General features: G+C 39.5%; 1 protein-coding gene across 2 annotated transcripts in view; it reads right to left on the bottom strand.

Annotated features, from left to right (window-relative positions):
* Positions 1-216: 216 nt before the first annotated feature.
* SUPT3H (SPT3 homolog, SAGA and STAGA complex component) overlaps positions 217-22,436 on the bottom strand; it is a 254,945-nt gene continuing 232,725 nt past the window's right edge. For both annotated transcript variants that reach the window (XM_071447257.1, XM_071447268.1), the window contains exon 12: positions 217-1,979. In XM_071447257.1, coding sequence (XP_071303358.1) covers positions 1,938-1,979 — 42 coding nt within the window. In that variant the 3' untranslated portion in view covers positions 217-1,937. The remainder of the gene's footprint in view (positions 1,980-22,436) is intronic.

Here is a 22,436-nt window from a genome sequence, read left to right as displayed (position 1 = left end):
CTGCTTATGCATATTTTAAAATGTAAAATCTGGGAGAGAGACAGCAACAGAAGGAATTTTGATTCCAGTACCCAGTGCCTGAAATGGTTTCTTCTGTCTGTATCCCTGCAGATCGAAACTAAATACAATAAATGCTGGTGTCCTTTTAAAAAAGTCTGGATCTTTACAGCAAGCATATAATTTTCCATGGTTAAGGATGCCAACAAAAATAAAGAGTGATGATAAAAAGAAAAGTTTAATCATATATTTCAAAAAGCACAAATGGAACATCAGAAAACTTCCCCTTTCCCTCATTTAATACATTTTACACATTGCTTTTAGTCCTTTACACACAGAAAATTTCCAGAAAACAAAAGCATAAGCAGATAAAAGAAAAAAGCAATTTATGAACGCCAGCAATATTGGACGTACAACATTCACTTTTACAATATTTTGGTGGCAAAGAGACATTTTTTCCATTTATTTAAAAAATATACATATATTTAAAGTTTTTGCAAGCAGGTCCAGGAGGGCAGGACAACAAAACCACCTACAAATGACCACAAGAGCACAGAGCAGGAGTGAAAATTAAGACCTCACATACTAAGCACAAAGGAGGAGGATGGCTGCACTATATAAAATATTTTGCTGTTCTCTTGATCCCTTGAGTGTTCTGTATTAACTTGAGGCTTAACCTGGATTCCAAGCCTGAGCTCTGGGCAGCTGAAGAAGACCCCTGACCTGTGGGTACCACAGGGACACCAGCAGGATGTGCCAGCAGATCCTGGTGACAGGCTGAAGCAGGAGCCCTTTTCTCTGCTCAAGCATCATCGTGGTTAGCTCTATATTTGTACAGTTTTTATGGGAAGAAATGAATGTGTTTGTGAGGCCAGCAAAGGCTGGAGGAGCTAAGGGATGGGAACAAGCATAGAGGCAGGGACTGAGATTAAAAAAAAAAAAATCTTGAAAACAAACAACGTTAGCTAAAATATATTTTAAAAAAAAGGTAAAAAGGGCTGGTTTCTTCTTTAACCAAATCCAACAGTAATGCTGCCTTTGTCAACAACAGGGACAACATCTGCTTCCTGCAGCAAATGCTGAGCAAGTACACAACATTAAGCCCTTGCCTACAACCACTGAGGCAGACACAGTTATTGAAACACTTTAGAATGTATTTTTCCAAATAGGGGCCCAATCCAGTGCCAAGTCACTGCAAAGGTTTTCTTTGATATTGGACAATGATGGCTCAAACCTTAGGAGATGCCAATATCGAAAATTTGGGTGTGAACACTTAGCTCATCTTTGGGCCTGCTAAAAACCAAGTCTCTAACTGGTGAAGTTGAGTTTACCTGAACTTTTCCTGAGTATCTTTGCATCCAAACTTGGTATACCTGTCATCAAAATTATCTCACTGGATTAAACTGGTTTATACTCTGTGAACACTTATATTAATTGAGAGAAACAAGTGGGAAGTAGTAGAAAATAGAGGGAAAAAGTTTTTCTTTTTGTAAAAATTGCAAAGAAAACTACTTAACCTTTATACAACCTAATGAACCAACACAACCCAGTCTATCTCTGGCCTCTTCCTGCCCTATCCTGCTTTACAAAAAAACATTTTTTGGAGAACATACAGACTTCCAGACACTTAAATAAAAATGACATGGCAGTCAGAAAGTCCCCTGCAAACTCCAGCATTGTCTGAGCTGCATTCTTGTCCACCTACACCCTATCCCAAACATCCTGCCATTAATTAGCTAAATGTTCCAGCTAGTAAACAAGAATAACGATTGAGGGGGCTGGAAAAGGAGACAGAGACAGCCAGCAGATAGTCACAACAAACCAGCCCACTCACTGGTACATGGAGACATTGGAGCTTGTATTTTTTTCCTTCCATGGAGGGGGAAAGAAAATCACCTTAATATAATACTGTCTTTCCTGTTGCTGCAGCCACATCCACATCAGCAGGCGAGAAAAGTCATCCCGTTCCTGCGGTAGGCACTCTGTCAGGGAAAGAGAAAATCTGCAGTGAATTATCACATCAGCTTAAACAAGGGAAGGAGGCAGAGAGAAAGGCAAGGCTTTCTTCCTGTCTTGTAGGCTATTCTGGCTGCAATCTAATAGTGTGCTTAATCTGAACATTTCTGGTGGGGAAGCTGTAAGCAACCACTTTGTCTATTAAAAAATCAGTGTGGTTAACAAGTGGTTAGTGACTCTATTTCAGGAGAGCAAGAGATAGGCAAAAATGTAACATCCTCCTTTGTTAATTGCCTGCAAAATAGATGAGGCCAAAAATACACCATTATGCTGAATCTATTTGTCCTTCATAAGCACATATTCTCTATTCACCATGTTCAAGAAACATTTCTAAACTGCCTGAATATTATATAAATTATTGAATTACAGTTTTCCAAATTTAATTTATAGTCTGAGTCTAAAGTTATATAAATAGACACTGGTATAATCCCCAACACTCCAAACCAAATTAATCTTGAAGACTCTTTGGTCAGTAGGAAATAATTAGATATCCCATATATTGTAACCTAGGATGATGTGTTTCCAATGGTAAAGGAGCACAAGAGTTAAGTGGCACTTGAGAAAATAATTTTAAAATATCCTGTGACACCGTCTCCCTAAAATACCTTTCATGCATTTTTAACAGCTCTTTCCAAATCAATATAGGAAACTATACCTTTTAATGCCACTAAAAACCTTATAATGTAAGGAGATATTCTCTGTTTAAAAAATTCTTTTTTTTCTATTAACAATATCTTTTAAAAAGCAAAGGAATTTAAATAGTTTTGCTTTATTTGGTTCACCTTCAGCAGCCATCCTGTTTTAAAAATGAAAATGTATTCATCTATTTCATTATAGCTAGTGCTTCGTCAGATTTATTTTGTACCTCTTCAGTCAAAGTACTTAGGAAGTGCCATATATAAACACCATTTTTAGTGGCTCTACCAATTTCCTAATTAATTTCAGCCAGATCAATTTCTCCTCTCTTAAACTAGAATTAGAGTAACATTAGGAGTAAAGGATAACCTCAAACAACTTTGGATATAAATAGCATTTATATTGAACTGTAAAGAAACCATTTCAAAACCAAAAAGGATGTATTCAGAGAGACATTTTACAGACAGTGAATATGCAAAAGGAAATATGTACAAGATGTTCATTACAGCATCCTTTACACTAACACCATACTTCAGTCTGGAGATCTGGCAGCATATGGCATTGAAGTCAAAGAGCTATATCAGCTCTGGGATATACAGCCAAGACATGACAGTATCACCACAAACAAAACACAGAATCAATCCAAAGACTCTATAACCAAACATGAAATGCCCAAGACAGACTAGCCAATAATTTTGAAAGGATCCAACATATTCCCACAACCACAAGCAGAAAGTCCAAGGCAGTTTGGATGTTCAGCTTGCCCAAACCATTATGGCTGGCATTTGGAAGTCGAAACAAAAGTAATGCTTTTAGCTGCTTGACCCCAATAGTTTCACAGGGCTTTATAACCCAAGTGACAACCTTTAACACATAAACAAAACATTCAGGACTACTGTGCAGTTTGCTTGGAGACAAATGATCCCGAGTACAAAGCTGGATCTACATGAAAGATAAAAGGTTGAATTTCGTGAAAGGAATTTTGGTTGTGAAGCAAAGTTGGGCTTGGCTGGGCTCACCTGGGAAATAATGAAGTTTAACATTTTCCAACATGGGCAGTGTTGTACAGCCAGTTACATCCCTGCAAAGGTCATTTCAGAATCCAGTTCATGGCAGGCAGGACAACACCTTTGGAGAGTTGGGCACACCCACTGGTCTATATTTAGTCATATATTATAACAAGTGTGGCTATAGTTAGGATTGAAAACTATTTCCTACTTCACTCCCCCTTTCACATACTTTAAACTTTCTGAAACATTTGCCCTTGGGCTGAAATTTCCTCTGCTTTAATCTCTGCCTGAAGTTCACTTTCTTTGGAAACGACCAAAAATATTCCTGAAGCCATTATGAAGTTCAGCAATAATGAAAACAACACATTTTTTCCTTCCCAAGCCAGACAAAGTGATTCTGATATATGTAAGTTTCGTTATGGAATTTAGCCATAAATTGAACCATTTTACCCAGAAACCATTCATACCTTCAACTTCAGCATAAAGGTAACTGTTTTGAAAATCCGTATTTCAGAGGAGGGAGTTTGATTCATCCCATTCCATAACAAGATAACACTTCATTCTCATTTTGATACATTACTAGATAATAAAGGTTAACCTCCAAAATGCTTTTATGCAGAGTAAAAGTATTTTACAGACATCCCATCTTTCTGAGTTATACCAGATATCTTTAAGATCTATACAGCTGAATTTGTGATACTGAAAGACAGATCTTTACATGCCAAGAATTATGAAGAGAAACAGCAAGATGTTTTTCATATAACTCACATGTGCATGCGCCCCTGCAAGAGTTTAGATGTATGTGGCAGACATTTAATGTGGTTGGAGATAATTTAGAGGGTTTGGATGACACTTCTGGGTGCTTTATGCCACTTTGGCAGCATCCACATTTAATTTTTTTAAAATATGATTATTTGGCTCAGAATTACAGATAGAGGATGATGCAGGCTCTTGATGTGGGATTAAAATAGCTGTATCCATTTTGCTGGATATGTCTTGCTGTAAAGAGACAACATAAGCCCATGGTTCCTCCTGGAGCCCTTTTTGGAAAAGTGTCTACTGCATCCAAATTTTCCGTGTGTTCTCTCTTAAAATTTACTACCAGGCTGTGCTTTGACTTTTCCTGCTGTGGCTGAAGTTCTTTAAGACTCTTGCTGTACCCAATATGTGCAGAAGTGGTCAAGAGACCAACTTTCAGACATGGGGAATCACCTAACCTGGCACAAATTAAACAGTTTGCCTTCCCAGAATGGCTTCCATGTCCTGAAAGGTTGATCTGACCTTATTTGACTAATCTAGCTCTCACAGAAACTCTTCCTGCTCCTTGATAGCACATGAAAAGATTTTTCTTCCTTTTCTCTGACCTCCTTGAAGGTAGAAGGACAGATTGCTGCCAACCAGAGCTAGAGGCTGCACAGGCTGTGTCAATGTGAAAGCAGAAACATGACCTTCATCTTGTCCAGGCCTCTCTTACCACCTGCTCCCATTTAGGGCAGAGTTGTGATGATTTTGCTTCTTGGTCCTTGCTTCCCACTCCTACCGTGACCTAGTGGGTCCATCCCTGCCCATGGCAGTGGGGTTAGAACCAGATTTTTAACACCTCTTCTAACCCCAACCATTCTACAATTCTAACCCCAACCATTCTACAATTCTACCCCAAGTACCTGCTCAGGCATTTTCTATTTAGGAATGCTCCCTTGGAAATGTTGCTCCTTCAAGTTGTCAAAGCACTTTGGATTCTAACACCGGATCCTCTCTGGCAACACTACCATTATTTAATCAATGAAGGCAGGCTTTTTTCCAGCAATCTGAAAGGCGGTACAATGAAGCAAGAAAAAATGGGCAGTGCTCACTGCTGTCAGTTGCCTAAAAGCAACATCTTGCTTTGCCCTTAGTTTGGTGAAAGAAGGAAAAACTAACAGCTTAAAAAGACAGCATGGAACAAGGCAACTTGGCAAAGAAAATCCTCAAATTTCATGAAAAATCATCCATTTTCTACTCTCTTTGTTTTTGGTCCCATTTCTCTCCTGTAGTGGCAGTCCTGTAGTGTCATTATGAAGGACCAAAAAGAACCACTCCAAGAAAAGGGTAGCAAAATTCCTGTCTTCACAGTAGGTCTTATAAAATGGGACAGCTTACAGAGGAGTTCACAGGGTTCATAGGACAATTTAAGGGACAGATAATTGTGTTTGTTAGCAATTTAGGACTAGGAAGATTGTTTTAAACTGAAAGAGATTAAGTTTAGATTGGATATTAGGAAGACATTGCTCCCTGTGAGGGTGGTGAGGCCCTGGCACAGGTTGCCCACCATCCAACCACTACAGAAGTAGTGGTTGCTCCATCCCTGGAAGTGTCCAAGGCCAGGTTGGATGTGGCTTGAAACAATCTGGGACAGTGGAATGCATCCCTGACCATGGTAGGGGGTGGAAACTGGAGGATCTTTAAGGGCCCTTCCAACCCACACCAGCCTGTGATTCTATGATTTACAGAAACAAGTCCCAGCCAAACATGAAGATGTCTGAGTACTCCTCAATGAAAGAACAGAGAAGATCAGAATACCAAGACTTCTGAATAGGCACCTCAGCTAGAAATGGTTTCCAGTTAACAATTTACACTAGTGCATGATTTCACAGCTGTAGCATGATGAGAAAGAATAATTTTGGCAGGAGAAAGAAACAGCTGTGATTTTTGAGTGGGCTGAGGCTTAATTTTTATTTGGGATAAAATTTGGAAAGTCTGGGGTAAAACATCTCCAGCGGGCACCTGAGACATCAAAGTTTATTGGGCCAAATCCTACATTGGTTTAAGTCTGCAGTTCTCCTTGCATTAAAGTTAAGCACAATGTCACACTGCAGGCCTGTTGTATCACTTAGAGATGTTAAATCCTGAATTATAAGCCCTGTTTAAGAGAGTTACAGAACAGCACTTATTAAACTTGAAATCTCCCTTTCTTGGTGTCCTCCTTGTATGTGTGTGGGCAAGTGGTTTAATTACAGTGCATAAAATGGAATGGCAGACAGAGACATCCAAATCAAAGAGCAAGCCCTGGCTGAACTTCATTAGCAAACATAAATGCAAATAGGCACATCTTGTTTGTGACATGCCACAGTCCTTTCTGCCTTGGGTAATTTTACTCTATTCTCTGACATTTGCATAAATGTAAATCAAACCATATGACTTGAGCAGGTTTGTGATAAGGGAATCATATGCAAAACTTCTTTCCATTAAATAATTCTCTTCACGCACCCTTACAATGTTACTGTGAAAACTGGGGAGAGTTGGATCTCAGACAGTGAGAGCCTTTATTTAAGAACAGTGGAGGGAGCCCTGCTCTTTAAATAAGAGACATTCTTGGATCAGACACTGGCTGGCAGGATGGAAAAAAGGATGTAGCATTAACTTTCATTCCATTCCAAATAACCTGGAACCCATAAACTACCAATATTCTCTAATTTTGAATCTGCTCCTTTTCTCCCTGTCTCTTCTTTCCATTTTATTTGGGAAATGTTAACTTTGAAATTTCATTAGCTTGCCATAATATCAAACAGGTCACCCTGGACAGATTCATAACTCTTTGTACATAAAAACATTCAGATTAAAATGCCTATGATTAAAAGGTTGCTCCTCTAATTTATCCCAGCCTGAAGAGACAAACCACATGCAAAGTGTCAACTTATTTAGAGATTAAAATAATAATTAGTTTAAGAGGCAAAGTATAAGCAACATTGTTTGAAAAAGAAAATCCATGTGTTGTTTAGAATGAATTGCTTCTGTTTAAGTTTAAATAAATTTGTGTGGATATAAAGTGTCTTTATCAAAAGTGCATCCATGTTACAAAAGAAATATAATGGATAATTCTCCCTCCAATTTAGAACAATAGCACTGAAGGCTCTAATTCCACAAACCCATCAGTAGCCAAAGCACAGACATCTGATATAATTCAAAGGATGAGGCAGCGTGTTATATAAGTAATATCTTGTACATGGTCAGTAATGAATAACACACCCCAAATATGTTATCTATGGACACCCAGGTTTAGCACGTTACAGACTTACTTGTGTGATGCTCTGGCTGATCTGCCCTGCTGTCACCATGAAATCTCATGGATTTCATTTATGATGAGGCCAGACCAATGTGCTGAGAGCTACAGCATCCATTTATCCATACCATAACAGTCCCCCTGGAAGCACAACCACGTTGGTGCTTACACTAGATCCCAGGAAACCATTTGTGAGGATTGAGTGACACGGACTCTGCTTATGCCAGCAAAGCAGACCCAGTTTATGACACCAGTTTACCAGTATTTATAGGTCACTACATTAAAAAAAAAATTTCCACTCTGACCCCTTTGTCCTGGTCCCCTTTAGAAACACATTATTCTGATTATTCTTTTTACACTAGTAATGTCCTCTGTTATCTCCTTCCACAGCAAAGTCGTTGGTTCATCTTGCTTTGTCAGAACGGTTGGAGTGACCAGACATGATGTCTTCACTTCTGTTCTTGCCTTGAGCCTATCTGTCCCTCAGCTTTCACTGTACCAGGTGTAAGAAACACCAACAGCTGCATTCCTCAGGTCTGTTCCCTGAGTCCTCAGGCTGGTGACACACCAGGGACAGCAGCAGTGTCCATGCCAGGAGTCCCTGCCCTCAGGAAGGGGCTGGAGATCACAAGAAGGTTTCATGTAAGTGCCCATGAACATCACACATTGATAAAAGCACTACTCCAATAAACCACCCATCAACAAAATGCTTCCCAGCAAAGTCAGCTCTGGGCTTTGGTTGATGTTTTATCTCCCAGTGGCATAGAGTTTTTAAATAATTTTGTAACACTGGGCTGCTGTGTACAGGAATGGGACATATCCAGGACATATCATCCAAGTCTGTTTAAGAACATAGTCTAGATCTCAACTACCCAAGTTTTTTATTGCTCTTTTCTGCTTCTGGGATAAATTACATTCTCAAGGCTGATGGAAATGTAGGATTACTGGAAAAAAGGACCAGATTAATTTCTCAGACACCCTGTGCAGTACCACCAGTGGTTGGAGAACAAAATGTAGGGCTTGTACTGCTGTCCTCCAGTGCATTTGGCCAAAACGGCAATGCTGCAGTTAACCAGAAAATGCTGCTCTCAGGGCTGGGCTGGTATTGTAAAAAAGAAAAACAAGGCAAAAAGATCATGGCTTCTGTTGCAGCAAGAACTGGGGTGTGGGAGTGGGGTACCAATGTCTGCCAAGAGAAAAAAGAACAAAATTGGTGGGGAGAGAGGGATCATTTTAAGTCTCTCAGAGGGTACTGTAAACAGTGGAGAAAGAAGGAAAAACCGGAACTATAAAACAATACTTGGCAGCCAGCTTTGCAAAACAAACATATTTTCACAAAGTCTTTCCCATCACTGCCACCAGCTTTAATGGGCTTTATTTGTCTGAGAGCAAGAAACCCTTTTTAATTGTCAGAGGAAAGGCGACGCTGCTTTGCGCACTAATAGAAATTCCTGTTCTGAACCCTGCCTCAACCACACGCTGCTCTCCACTCACAGTCAGGGAGAGGAATCCCTTCCCTCAGGCTGCACAACCTGTAGCAGGTCTCCATCACCCCTCTTCCCTGGACAGCATCAGCTGCTTCTCCTGTGGAGAAAGTTGAAATCCAGCAAGTTCCTCTTGCTGTGGGTCTCACGGCCCATAACTGTCTGCCCAGGACACACTGCTGGCAAAGCACACAGCAGGTCTCCACGAGGCACCAGACCTCGGTGGATATGACCTGTTGGAATCCAGCATAATTAGGAGAGCTCAATCCCCTCACCCACTGGAAATGCAGTGGTTCCTGAGTGTCCCTGATCTCCTCATGAGCAGTGCAATTAGTTCACTTGTATTTTTACTGCTTCACGTCAAACTGCTCAAAACACCTGGAATTGCTCAAGGGTCAAACTCTCCTTTCCTGAGGTGCATGGCAACAATAATGTACACAGGGAACTTTATTATGTCTGAGAATTAAATTAAAACCGGAAGTCTTGAGACTTTAGGTATGACTAGACACTGAAACCTCTGGTTTATGACTCAGGGCACTGCACAGTCACAGCACTCCCATGTGAAAATATACCACTAACAATAAAAACTCATTCAGCCTGAGAGCAATTCAGCACCAACCAACCTGGATGGCTCCCTGTCTCCAGAGATGACTTTATTTGATCTTTTAAGGTTTACTTCTACTGCTGTAGAAGCTCAGGGTTTTTTCTGTAGGAAGTTACAGAAGAGGTTAAATTCCCCCTCTGTGTCACCACTGCTCATGACCTCAGCATAGGAGCTAAAGAGCAAATTAATTTGGAAACAATATGGTGTGGTACAGTCTGAGTACAAGGGCAGGAGCCAGGGCTGGGCTCTGCTCCCAGCTCTGACACTTACTTGCTGTGTGGCCTCAGACAAACCACTTAGTGCCTCTGAGCTTCCATTTCCCCTGCCTTTGAAACAGAAATACTATCACTCACTAAAAATCTTTTTTTGAGGATTGCTTGATTACAGAGCTAATACACAGCACTTTGAATGCATTGTATACTATGGCACAATTATTATTTTCATTGCATTTTATCTTCCATTGTAATGGCTAAAATACTAGATGTATAGAAAAGGATGCTGAATTTGGCAGCTATTGCATAGGAGGAGTGGGCATTACTTTGAAATTAAATTATTTGGGCAAAACAACAGAGTTCACCTACATTTTCCCCTTAAAACTGTTGAAATTGTAACAAAAAGCAGCATCTAATAACATTTTGCAACACACTTCTCCCCCACCTCCTGAAAGCATCTTGCAAACGCTCTCTGCAGAGGGCACAGCACCCCTGCTCTCTCTGAGTCAACAGAGCATTTCAGTGAGGAAACGAGAGCCCAACCAACAGCTCAGGTCTGTGAAGAGAGGAATTTTCTCAGGCTCTGAGGCCCTTTGCTGGTGGCAGCCCTGGGGTGTGGCCACTTCTTGCCCTGATCAGCCCTGACTGATGTGCTCTGTCTGCAGAGGGGCGCTGGCGCACCGGAGCAGTGGGAGGTAAGAGGAGTTAAGGTAATGCATCAGTGGTTGTCAGTGAAGGAGATGGGCAGGGGGGGGGGGGGGGGAAAAAAAAAGAGGAAAAAAAAAGAGGCAAAAGAAATATACTATTTCAATCAAAGTCTGAAATTTGTAGAAGTGGTTTTGGTCTCAATATAGAAAAAATATTTATCCAAGAAACTCCTACTCGGGTGCGAACATCCTACTTCTAGTGGGATTTTGCTTGGCAAAGTGCTGTGAAAGAGTGGAAGCTAATACAGAACATGTCTATAAACAAATATATTTATTTAGTACAGATTGACACATTCACTAGAGTATTCCAGTGATTACACATGTAAAACTATTTCCTATAGTGGTTTCCTTTTGTGATTCTGCTAATTTATTCAATCCACCCCATTTTCATGCATTGAATGTTATGAGCCATTTCAGCCACCCAGACTGAAACGTGTTTGGAGACTACATGCCTGTTTTTTCATTTCATCATCTACACATAATTATTTGGTGATATTAGGAATTTGAGCTCAAATGGAAGCCAACCAACATTTTAATAGCTTAAAAATCACACAAAATGAAGTCTGCCCTGAGGTTAATGAATAAGAGCCAAATCTTGAGGCTCTTGCTCAGTTTTTACTCACTCCTTATTCAGGCAAAAGTTGAATCAATTGTAGTTAGAGACTGATTAAAACCAGAAGAATATATATATTTGGAGCTTTCTCTCAGGTAAAACTGAATAAATTACCTAGGATTAGGCTGCAGAATGGCATCCAATCGATCTTTCACATGTATTTCTGCAACAGACTGGAGAAAAAAATCCAAGTGCTGAGGCAGTTTAACCAGTTAAACCAATATTTTAGCAGCAGAATAAATTATTACACACTACCAGGTTTTATGACATTTATATTAGAAATAGCCCTGAATCAAAATAGGTTTCCTGGTCCCTCCTGAACTTCTGAAAATTGGGATCAAATCCAAACTTAAAAAATGGTTCACTAAGTATGAAAGCCAAATGCCCCTATCCTTCAAAACAAAGCTCCATCCTTAATTAAAACATTATTCCATTATACCTGTATTGATACAGGTATTTGATTTTTGATGATGGCAAGCATTTATAATTTAGGATATTAAAGCTTATTCTTTAATGACATGCAGGATGCCCTACTCCTTATGCAAAGAATGCAATATGCCTGTAAAAAATACAAAGCAGAGCAGTTAATTGCTCTGGACAGTTAACACTTCATTAGTAATTGGTGATAATCACAGAAGGATGCTTCTCCCTTAAGTCACAACCCATTTAAGTATTGGGCCAGTCTCAGCAAAGTAATGACATATTTATCCCATTCAAGCCAGACTTAAGCATGAGGATTTGGAAAAGAAAGGAGTATGAATGACTGATTTCTTCAATATAAGCAAAACAAATAGAAGAAGAAAAAATGGGTAACAAGAATGAAGTAGTCAATATGTAGATGTGGCACCTGGGGACTGGTTTTAGTGCTGGGCTTGGCAGCACTGGGTTAATGGATTCAATTGGATTCAATGATCTTAGAGAGCTTTTCCACCCTAAAGGATTCTATGATTTGTGAGAAACACCAGATCCTGACTGGGTCTGGGTGATTGTGGCCCTGCTCACTATATCCTGCAATTTGATGTCAGTGCTGAAATATGCTGAGCACATGAGGAGCTGGACTTGGGGATGGCTTTGTTTGTAAAGGAGTGAGTTAGGACAAGTGAAGAGGGCAGTCCCTTCCTGGCCACCACTCACGCTGCATGCCTGGGGCCTGCTCTGCCCAGCACTTCCTACCTGCAGGACAGATAAACTCCTTCCTGTGTTTAGCAGGGTCAGAAGAGCACAAACCATGTCAGTGGCACATTGGGAGTGTGGGAATGCTGCCCAAAGCCTCGCAGGCTCCTGTGCTGGGCAGCCTGCATAGGGGAGAGCCCTCACTGCACTTTCAGAGAGTTGTGGGCAAGTTATGAGCTGCAAGAATGAGCCAAGGAACTTGGGATCCCAAGGAAAGAAAAGCTTTTCATTACATTATACTTTTAAAATTATATTACATTCACAATCATATGTTGGAAAAGCTGTTCACAAGTGGACATAGACTTCAAGTCTCTCCAATGTACAGCTCAAATTATCTTTAATCTTTCTAAATGTCTTTCTGTCTACCTGTTTCTTACCTGCCTAACATCTTGGGCAAATGGGTAACCCCAGGGACACTGGATGGTTGCTGAGAATAACAGGATTCCAAAATGTCCTCCCGAGAAGTCACTAAAAATTCCTTTTAGTTTTCTGACTGATTGGTTGTGGGTGGGGACTGGGCAAATAATATTTACTTTGTGAAGCAAATAACTTGGCTGACTCAGAATCTTCATGCTATACCCTCCCCTCTACAAGACCTAATTTCACATGTCACTTCCTATGGCACATGTTACTTAAATGAAACTTATTTCAAAATGCAAGGACAGACCAATGCCATCAGCAATATCTCAGTGGTCTGACCCATCCAATCAAACTCTTTTCTTCTTTACCGCATCTCATCTTTTCCCCTCGTATCCAGTTTAAGAGACACACATTTATATGCACATCTATAAAAGTGATACTTGTCTGAAAACCAACTGGCCAGGCCACGAGATTCTTCTGGCTGATTGCCATTGTTCAGTCACTAAATATGGGTTTAGGAATAGGGAGATGGATTACTCGCTTGCAACCCCACCATGGGCATTTCATGATATCACAGCCCATATTTTTTTAATAACATTGAGGAATATTTAAATCCTGTATGGAAGTTTTTTCATACGTACTTCTTTGATGTTAGAACATTTTGATTTGTTTGCATGCTGACACCAGAACATCTCGATTACTGCATGTTCATTTATCAGAGACTGCAAAGTTGATCCTATTTGGATGTGCAATTATTCCATCAAATAGATACCATGGGCTATAGCAACATTCCCACTTCCAGTGGCTGGAAATAAAAGAACACTAAATAATTACTGTAAATGAAGAGTTAGCGAGGTCTCATTAAATGTTATTGTTAACTAAAACAATAAAGGAGTTTATATTTTAAAAAAGCTGAAAGGTGGTAAGGAAATAACTGAGCCCCAAACCTAGAACACATTGCAGTTCCTGGATTTAAAGCTAATGGGACCCAGTGGATTCAGGCTTTGGCAAAGAGAGAACTGTTGTCTCCATCACATTATTTATTGTAATGGTGTAACTCTTTTTTCCTTTGTTTCTCCTTTTCCCCCCAGCAGAATGGCTGCTGGTTAAGATGGGAATGTGAAATCCAGGTTTTCGTCTCTCCAGTAGCTCTGAATTTTCTGGCTTTTGTGGACTGAAATCAGACCCTGAAGTCACTTATGTGCATTTTGTTTTGGGTAATTGACATGAATTTTTAGGTTGCATCGCTAACATCAATCAGCGCTGCTCTCAGAGGACTAGAGTTAAGGGGCCACAATAAAAGAGCATTATATTGTTTCTTTTGTTTTATTTTTGGAGCACTTTGACTACTCTATACTTTTCCAGTGGATGTTACATTTTTTTTGGGTGAGACAGTTTAAAACATTACTGACTGTCTCATTTAAAAGAATACTTTGGCTTTACTGTGAATGCCTTGCTCCAGAGGCTGGGACAGTCAAGGCTGGCAAAAATTCAAGCTGATACCTTTTGTCTATGTAACACTTTGAGGAAACTATGAAATGACAACACATTTCTTTAGAGAGAGCCCTGCTGCCCATTACAGATGTTTCCCATATGGCAAGGGGAAGGTTGGTCCCTTCCCCCTCCACTCATCAGTGTTCTCACATCGTGGCAGGAATCTACAAAGACAACACAGCTGTAAATGACACCGCACAGAAGCCTCCAGCAGCACGCACTGCCAAGGAAGGAGCTGATTTTCATTGTCAGGGCATGAATACACTCCATTGCACCCATTGATGGGGAGCATTTTGACTCCTCAGCTTCCTGTTTCACCAGTGCACTGGCACAAAAACCCTGGAGTAAGTGGACAAGAGAAACCAGACTAGGTTTTAGATGCTAAAATGATGAAATGGAGATGATAGATTAAATCAGTAGAGATTACTGCAGATTATCATCCTGTATCAACTGGTGGGCTCAACACCTTCTCCCTCAAATCCTAATGGGTGGGAAGAAAAATTCTTTCTAACATAAGATCATGAATTTTAGGGAAGAAGAATCTGAGGCACTTTAGTGGGACTGAGACCTATTTTTTGGACACTGGGACATGGTCGCACACAGAGGTTTGCAGGTAGGTCTTGAAAACAGAGAGTCACTGGGTAGAGAACTGGCCTGTTGCCCCATATTTTGCCAAGGAGTCCATCACCCTAGCTTAGGATGTTAATAAATTTTTATTTATAAATAAAATACTTTTTTGGATACTGGAGCTATTCTAACACTCAAGTCTTGAATGCAGGTGTGACTTTCTAAAGGTTTAACGTGTAATTGAGACATTTTGTCTTCTCATCCACTCATTTCCCAAACCAAAAAATTACCTTATTTCAAAAGTAAACTTCAAAGTAAATAAGAACCTGAACATACATAGAGTTTGTGATTAAAAAAAAAAAATCCTTTTTGCCTATTTCCCTATGCTTTTGGTTTTAGAGAAGGTATGGGACCAACTGGGCAAGTCTATATTTAATTTATAATGGACCATTGTTTTTTCATGCCAACCAATCCTAGTAATATACATACATACATATTAGTTGGTATAGTTGGTATATTTTGCCATTGGTTATTATATATTATTACACAATAGTAACATAATATCTAGCATTTCTACAAAATAAACTCTAATGCTGAGATATTTAAAACCAGCTACTGATCTTAGCTGGCCATTTCACCAGTAGCTATGTGGCTGAAAGCTTACACAGACTAAAAAATAAACTTTAAATAATATCTAGTTAAATGTTTCTTCATTGCTTTTTCGCTATTCCTTCCTTCTCAGCTTTCTAAAAGGTGCACCACTATTAAATAATTTCTTAGAAACTACAAGATATTCTCCAATAAACAGAATAATTTTCATTTTTTTCTCTCATCATATTTTCCTGTTCACCTTTTCCTGTTCCTCACAACAGCATTTTTCCTAGTTCTTTATTACCAACTCAAGTGCTTAACTTTAATTAAATCTATCCTTCTATGTATTTGTCTTTGCCCTCCAGTTCAGCTTATCCACCCTTTGGTTTCCAGCCCATTCTCCCATCTTTCCATAACTCATTATTTCCACCAGCTTTTGACCAGCCTATCTCTGCTGGTTTTCTTTCCAACCTGATTTCTGCAGGTCCTTGTCTCTTACCAACATCATCTCCTCTGTACAGAAGCGAAGGGCTTCTGTGTCTTAAAATAATTCCATCCAAAATTTACTTCATTCTCTCCCAACCACATTAGGGGTCTACAAATATATCTGCAGTTGTTGCAGAAACTGTAGAAAAACAGATCTACTTCTTGTTATAGGACACATGAAGAATTTTGGCATTGCCAAAGAGGGCATTGCCCACACAAAGAGAGAAACTCAGTGCTTGGGAATAGGAGCAGGAGAATCCTAAACACTAATTTGGAGCAGCCAGCAGTTGTCACTCAGGGCACAACAGAGCCCTCAAAAGCTTGGGGGAGCTTTCATACTTCCCACAAGCTGAAGTCCAATCTTGGATATTAAATATAAAGGAAGCATATATTTTTCTCTTTTTTTTTTCCCCCCTGTAATTATTCAGTTTGCTTAAGGAGAAAGAAATAAGAAAGAAAGAGGGGAAAAAAAAAAAAGATCACTTGCCACCTTGGTGTCAGAGAGAAGCAACTGGTGTCCAGTCCATTGAAGAAATTGCTCAAAACCACTTCACCTTTGTGGGAACATTCTCCTGCTGAAAGTTTGGGCTTTCTATCCCAGAAATGGTGACATGAGGTTTCCTGAGACTGGATGAACTGGCAAGCCATCTTTACCACCAAACTCTTATTTATTCTTGAAAAATTGGTGTCACTTAGTGTCACTTAATTGTTCCATATTTCCTTCACATGTCTTTAGCTGGGCATGATTCACCTGGAAAGCATGACTAAGTCTTACAGAGCCCTTAGCAAATGAAGAGATATTGCAGCAGAGAATGTTTTGGGGTGATATTTATTCCTCCAGGGGTGCTGTTGATGTGGTGAATCATTGATCCTGACCCACTGTGAACCACTGATCTCTGTTGGGGGAGGAAATTCTTTCATCCTCAATAAAACTATGCTTTTTTTGCTGTGTTCCATGCGGTACTTCCAACGGGTGTTACAGAGGAAAACAAGGGGACAACAAAATATAACAAATAAACAAATTAATAGATTAAACGATAGATGAGTAAAACATCTTGGTCCTGATCTGGAAGAAAAGGCAGCTGCAGATTCAGCTTTGGCTTTTGAAGTGACTGGGCCAGGGAGCCAAACAGGGGGACAATTTTGACTTGTGGGCAAATTTTATCAGGCACCAGGCAGAGTCAACCAACCACTTACCTACAGGCCATTTGCCCAGTTTGAAAAAGGAACAATTTTCAGTCTTTGACAGATTGGACTTGAACAGGCACCAGAAGTGAAAGCATCTATTGTCCACTATCCTTCCCAGCTCTGAGACTTTCCAATTTCTCATTTACCATGTAGCCTGTTCAGAAAAGGTTTGTCAAGCAACAGCCTCTCTAAACAAATTACATTGAAATTCCTTATACTGTGCCACATACTTGACTTGCTGTTCCAGAAAGAGCCACATAATAAGTTTCTAACAAGGACACTGGTTATTAAAGCACTCTCAATTTTCTAGGTCAAAGAGGTGAAAGGCAAAGTCAAAATAATTGAAACAAAATATTCTATAAATCATGGGTGTTTACTTACCAAAAAAAAAGAGGAAAAAAAAAGATATGAAGAGACCTGCTGCTACACTAACCAAAACTCAGCTAGCTATTTTGAATTACCATGTTCTTGATGAAAGCAAAATTTAAGGCGCCAGAGTTGGCTTTTGGAAATACCCAAACAGTTCAAAACCAAACAGAGCTTAGCAGCAACTGGATCCTTCTTTCTTTTCCCACTTCTTCCTCCAAAATGTGTAAGACAGACGTGGCAAAGAAATGCACTGGTAATGCATGCTGTTCCTTTTTATCCACTTAAATGTGAAAAGTAGATACCTTTTTAAACATATATTTTTGCTGAGGTAACCCAGAGATATAAACTGAGAAGTGTAAAAGTTCTTAATGAATTTTGTGAAGAAGAAAGTTTTTTTAGGATTCCCATCTGTATCTCCTACTTTTGAGAAACATTAAGATCTGATCTTTCTGAACATAACCTTGCATCACCTCATTGAAGCATGAGACATTCTTTTTCACAGTATTGCATCTTCATAGTGCAAATTAGTACACAAATACTAATTTTGCTGCAGTTTTCTTCTTTAGGAGACACACCTTATTTATCAACTTCTCAAATCTCAAATGTGCTTAAATCCATATTTACTGTGAAGACTAACACATTTTATCCATTTTTTCAAGGAACATGCTTTTTCAAGAATACAGTTAGAAACATCTTCCATTTCTCAGCTTTTTAAGTTTTTATCTGTGATAAAATGATGATTTTTCAGTAGTTGAGTAAAACTCATTTAGAATGCACGTGTACTTAGGTAATAAAATCATAGAATCACTGAATGGTTTGGGTTGGAAGGGACCTTGAGGATGACCTGATTCCAGCCCCTTGCCATGGGCAGGGACATGTTCCACTAGACCTGGTTGTCTGTTGATTTAGTAAAAAGAAAAAATGAAGGGGAAGATTGAGGATCTAAAAGGAGGGTAAAGGAGCTGCAATTTGCCTTCTGATTTGGGGCATGGACCAGCCCAATACAAGTGACAGAGTGAAATCAGAAGGAAGTGGGTAAGAAGAGCTGTGGATGCACCCATCCCAAGACTCAGAGCAGTCACTGTTGGTGGGCCCCAGGGACCCCCAGATGTGATCCTGCCCCACCCCACACTTCCTGGCAAAAAAAAAAAAAAAAAAAGAAAAGAAAAGTTGGCTGTGGTACCACTTGCCTTCCTTCTGGGTGAATCCAGAGGAGGAAGGGATCAGCATAAATTATAGGTCCCTGCAAGAGCTCTGTGTGTTTCTGTTGACGCCATCTGGAAGCAGTGATAATGCCACTATTAGTGGGGGCGTTACTACAGAGGATCTGCTGCCTCTATTGAAACCAGCCATGCTGTGTGCTGGCTCATGATGCATGTTTGCTCTAATTTCCTCCCTGACATTTCATTCCTAAAGCTGTCAATATCCCGTTAACCCTCCTGGCACTGAAACTCTAAAACCAAGTCCTATTTCAGCTCTGATTTTGAATCTCAGCTATGGTAAGCAATACCAAAGGCTAAGTTTACAATACACCTTTGGCCTAATCTAAATCATGCTATAGGTAGGGGGGATTTTTTTCTTGCTTATACACATCATAAAGCAGGATACAAAAATGTGATATTCTGAAATTAATTCCTTGATTTGATGGAAAGTAGCAAATGCTCTTTACTGGTAACTGGCAGATCCTGCAGATTTCAAAGGCCAGAAGTGTCCTGTAATCAGGGGAATTGCTCACATTCAGTTCATATAGTTTAAAGTCAGAAGGGAAAATTAGATCATCTAGTCTGACCTCCCACATACCACAGACCACAAAATTTCAGTCAGTTGCCCTAATTTTGGGCCAGTAACCAGTTTAACAAAAGCATATTTTCCAGCAATTCATTTGACCTCCACTTGGAGTCATCAAGAACGAGACAATGCAGAACTTCACTTGGTACTTTGTTCCACTATTAATTGGCTCGTGCCTTATTTCTAAATTGAATTTCTCTGGTATTACTTTTCTACATAAATATAAGTTGCAAGAACAGCAATTACAACTGTCTCCACAATAATGGTGACATTAATGTGAAAAGAGCATGTCCAAGTGGGATCCTAAGAAGCATTTTGGCCACATACACAGAAATATTTAAGTACCAGCTGATCCAGATGAGCCCATTATTGGATTTACTGAGATGTCTGAACCAAGTACAAAAGGATCCATGTGTGGGAATGCTCTAGTTTGGATCAGGGGAGTGCTTTTGAAACAAATCTCCCATTCACCGTCACTTACTGTACATAATTTTGCACTGTAGAATGATTTCAGAGCATGCTACCTGGCCTTTTTTTTTCGTAAAAGCAACTCAAAAGCTGCCCTCCAAACAGGCATTCAGTCAATGAGGCCAGACTGGACCCAGTGCTAGACTGAAAGTAAACCCCACTGAAATGCTCAGTGTGTGCATGGAGGGTGAGCACGAACTATTTGTCTTTTATACATCTGCTCCTACTTGTACTGCTGGTAAAAGCACAGAATCATGGAATCATAGACTGGCTTGGGTTGGAAATGACCTTTAAGTTCCAACCCCTCTGCCATAGGCAAGAATATTTTCCACTAGATCAGATCACTTAGTAACAGCCTGATTCCTAAAATTCCTAAAGCAGTCAAAATCGAATTCCCCTCAGCTTTAAGGAACCTCATGCCAGTAGCAGCAGAGAATAGAAAATTAAGATTTAGCAAATAATTTCAGAAGAACAGTAATTGGTGGAATTGATTTTGCTGAACAATAGCTGGGTATTAATGCATGATCTGAAGAACAATGGCAGTGATCAAAAGGTAGTACAGTCAACAGAGTTTCTTTTTATTTTTCCAGTAGTATCCTTATTTCTAGAAAGTAACAAATATTGTAGATAAATTCACCTGGCTCATCCTGAAAAGATCAAGTCAAAAACTAAGGAGTTCTAGGAGGACCACCAGGAAAAGATAATGGGAGACACTGACATGGAAAGAGGACAAAAAATCTGACCTAATAAATCAAAGAATTCACAATTCAGAAATGGCTATTCCACAGTATTTTAGAGATAATTTGGCTAGTTGTTCTAACTCTTTGTAACCAGTCAATTACCTTCAATATACTCTCTGAGGGAAGAACAAAGTAACATCTTCAGAACTTGCATTCATTTACCCAGTCCAGAGACACAGGCCAATTAAGCACTTTATGCTAAGGGAGGCTTAAAATGAGACATGCAATTTCACACAAGACCACTTAAAGAAGTTGCTTTTTGTGGCTGCCAGACCAGCAGTGCTATTGTCAGCAAGAAGTGTTCCTGCATGGGGCAGAAACTACCAAGAAATGATCTAAGAGCAGCAAAAAGATGGACAGATCAATGGCCTTCAAAATATTTTTTTTTAATTTTTGTTGATGAAACTCCTGGAGAGAGTATAAAAGCCAATGCATGAGTGACCACGGCAACCCAAAATTTATTATGGTGCTTTTTAGGGAAGTGACTGGCACAGAAGAAGTCTTAGTTCACCACAGTTTTCTCAATTTTTCAAATTACAATTCCAGTAACTATTTATTTGCAAGAATTGAAAGGCAGAAGAGGTACAGATTGGCCAGTACAATCCCTTTTACATCTCAATTCCTAATTATCCCATCTTTTCAGAACATAATAATAGTATATAACTTCTATAAAGGAAATAAATAGAAATTTCAGCTTGCATTTTCAGAAGAGCACAACCTCTCATTAGCTTAATTAAAGAAAAAAAATCTTCTATTTTCTTCTAATATTTTTAATTTTCTAAATAATTGATCTCCTTCTCATTTCTTTTATTTTTGGGATTTCTCCTTTCTGGGATGAAGAAATAAAGCATTGAAATATTCCAAAAACAATGAAAGTACTTGTTCCAGCTAAGGCCAAGTACCAAGACAAAACACACAAAAGCTTTGCTCTCAGCCTCCCAGCAAAGGTCTGTCAATCCCCAAGTCTGAAATACACTTCAGAAAAGTGCAAATAGAGTTCATGCTGACCTAATCAAGGACTTTTTTGGATATCCAGGACAGGAAATAGGTGTTAATTTAAAATGAGATTTTATGTTTTCGACTATCTGTGAAGGTAATTAACATCTACAACTACTTTTCAAAATATAAACTTGGCCTTTGAATACTGATACAACTGAAAGAGAAAAGAATTTCCCAACAAAATGGGGAATCTGAAAAGAATAACAAGGTGATTTTGAAATCCTTGTAAGGTTCTGAGAAGTCTCTTTGGTCTTTGACTCTTTGGCTGGTGATGCTGGATATATGCAAACAGTAATCAGTTCCAGGCCTGCAGTAGCAATGCTCACTCATAATAGAATAAAATTATAGCTTACATAGGAACTCAGAACTGAGAGAAATCTCTGACTATTTGGCAAAGAAAAGTATCAGGAAAGCAGAAGGGTGGAGAATAAAGGTTGCATGGAATAAGAAAAGAAAATTGTACTGTTCAGACTAATTGCACAAAATAGAAGAGAAGAGGGGCAGAAGGACAGCAGCAGCAGAAACATTACAAAGAAAGCTCAGGAATAAATGGATGTGGCACAAATCAATTAATTTGACAACAGGGACATTGAGGGATCCTGGTCCACACATCATTACCCATGGAGAAATGTCCCTGCCACCGCAGTTACATTTTCACCAGCAGATCAACACATTGTCTGATGGACTGGCACACGTAATGGCAGTCTTCAAAATGAAATTCAATATACTCCTGTTGCCACTGGAAACCTCACCTTCTTACCCAGTCCCTGCTAATGCAACCAGTTGGTCTGGACAGATGCCATGTGTGATCATCTCCTGCATTACAGCTTTTTTTGTTAATGCTGGAAATGAAACCTCAGGCATGATAATACCAAGAGTTAACACACACCAGCAC

The sequence above is a fragment of the Agelaius tricolor genome, unplaced genomic scaffold (genome assembly GCF_023055355.1).
Source record: "Agelaius tricolor isolate 1412-34295 unplaced genomic scaffold, bAgeTri1.0.p SCAF_1, whole genome shotgun sequence".
Taxonomy (NCBI): domain Eukaryota; kingdom Metazoa; phylum Chordata; class Aves; order Passeriformes; family Icteridae; genus Agelaius; species Agelaius tricolor.
This window is presented reverse-complemented; position numbering and strand designations above follow the sequence as displayed.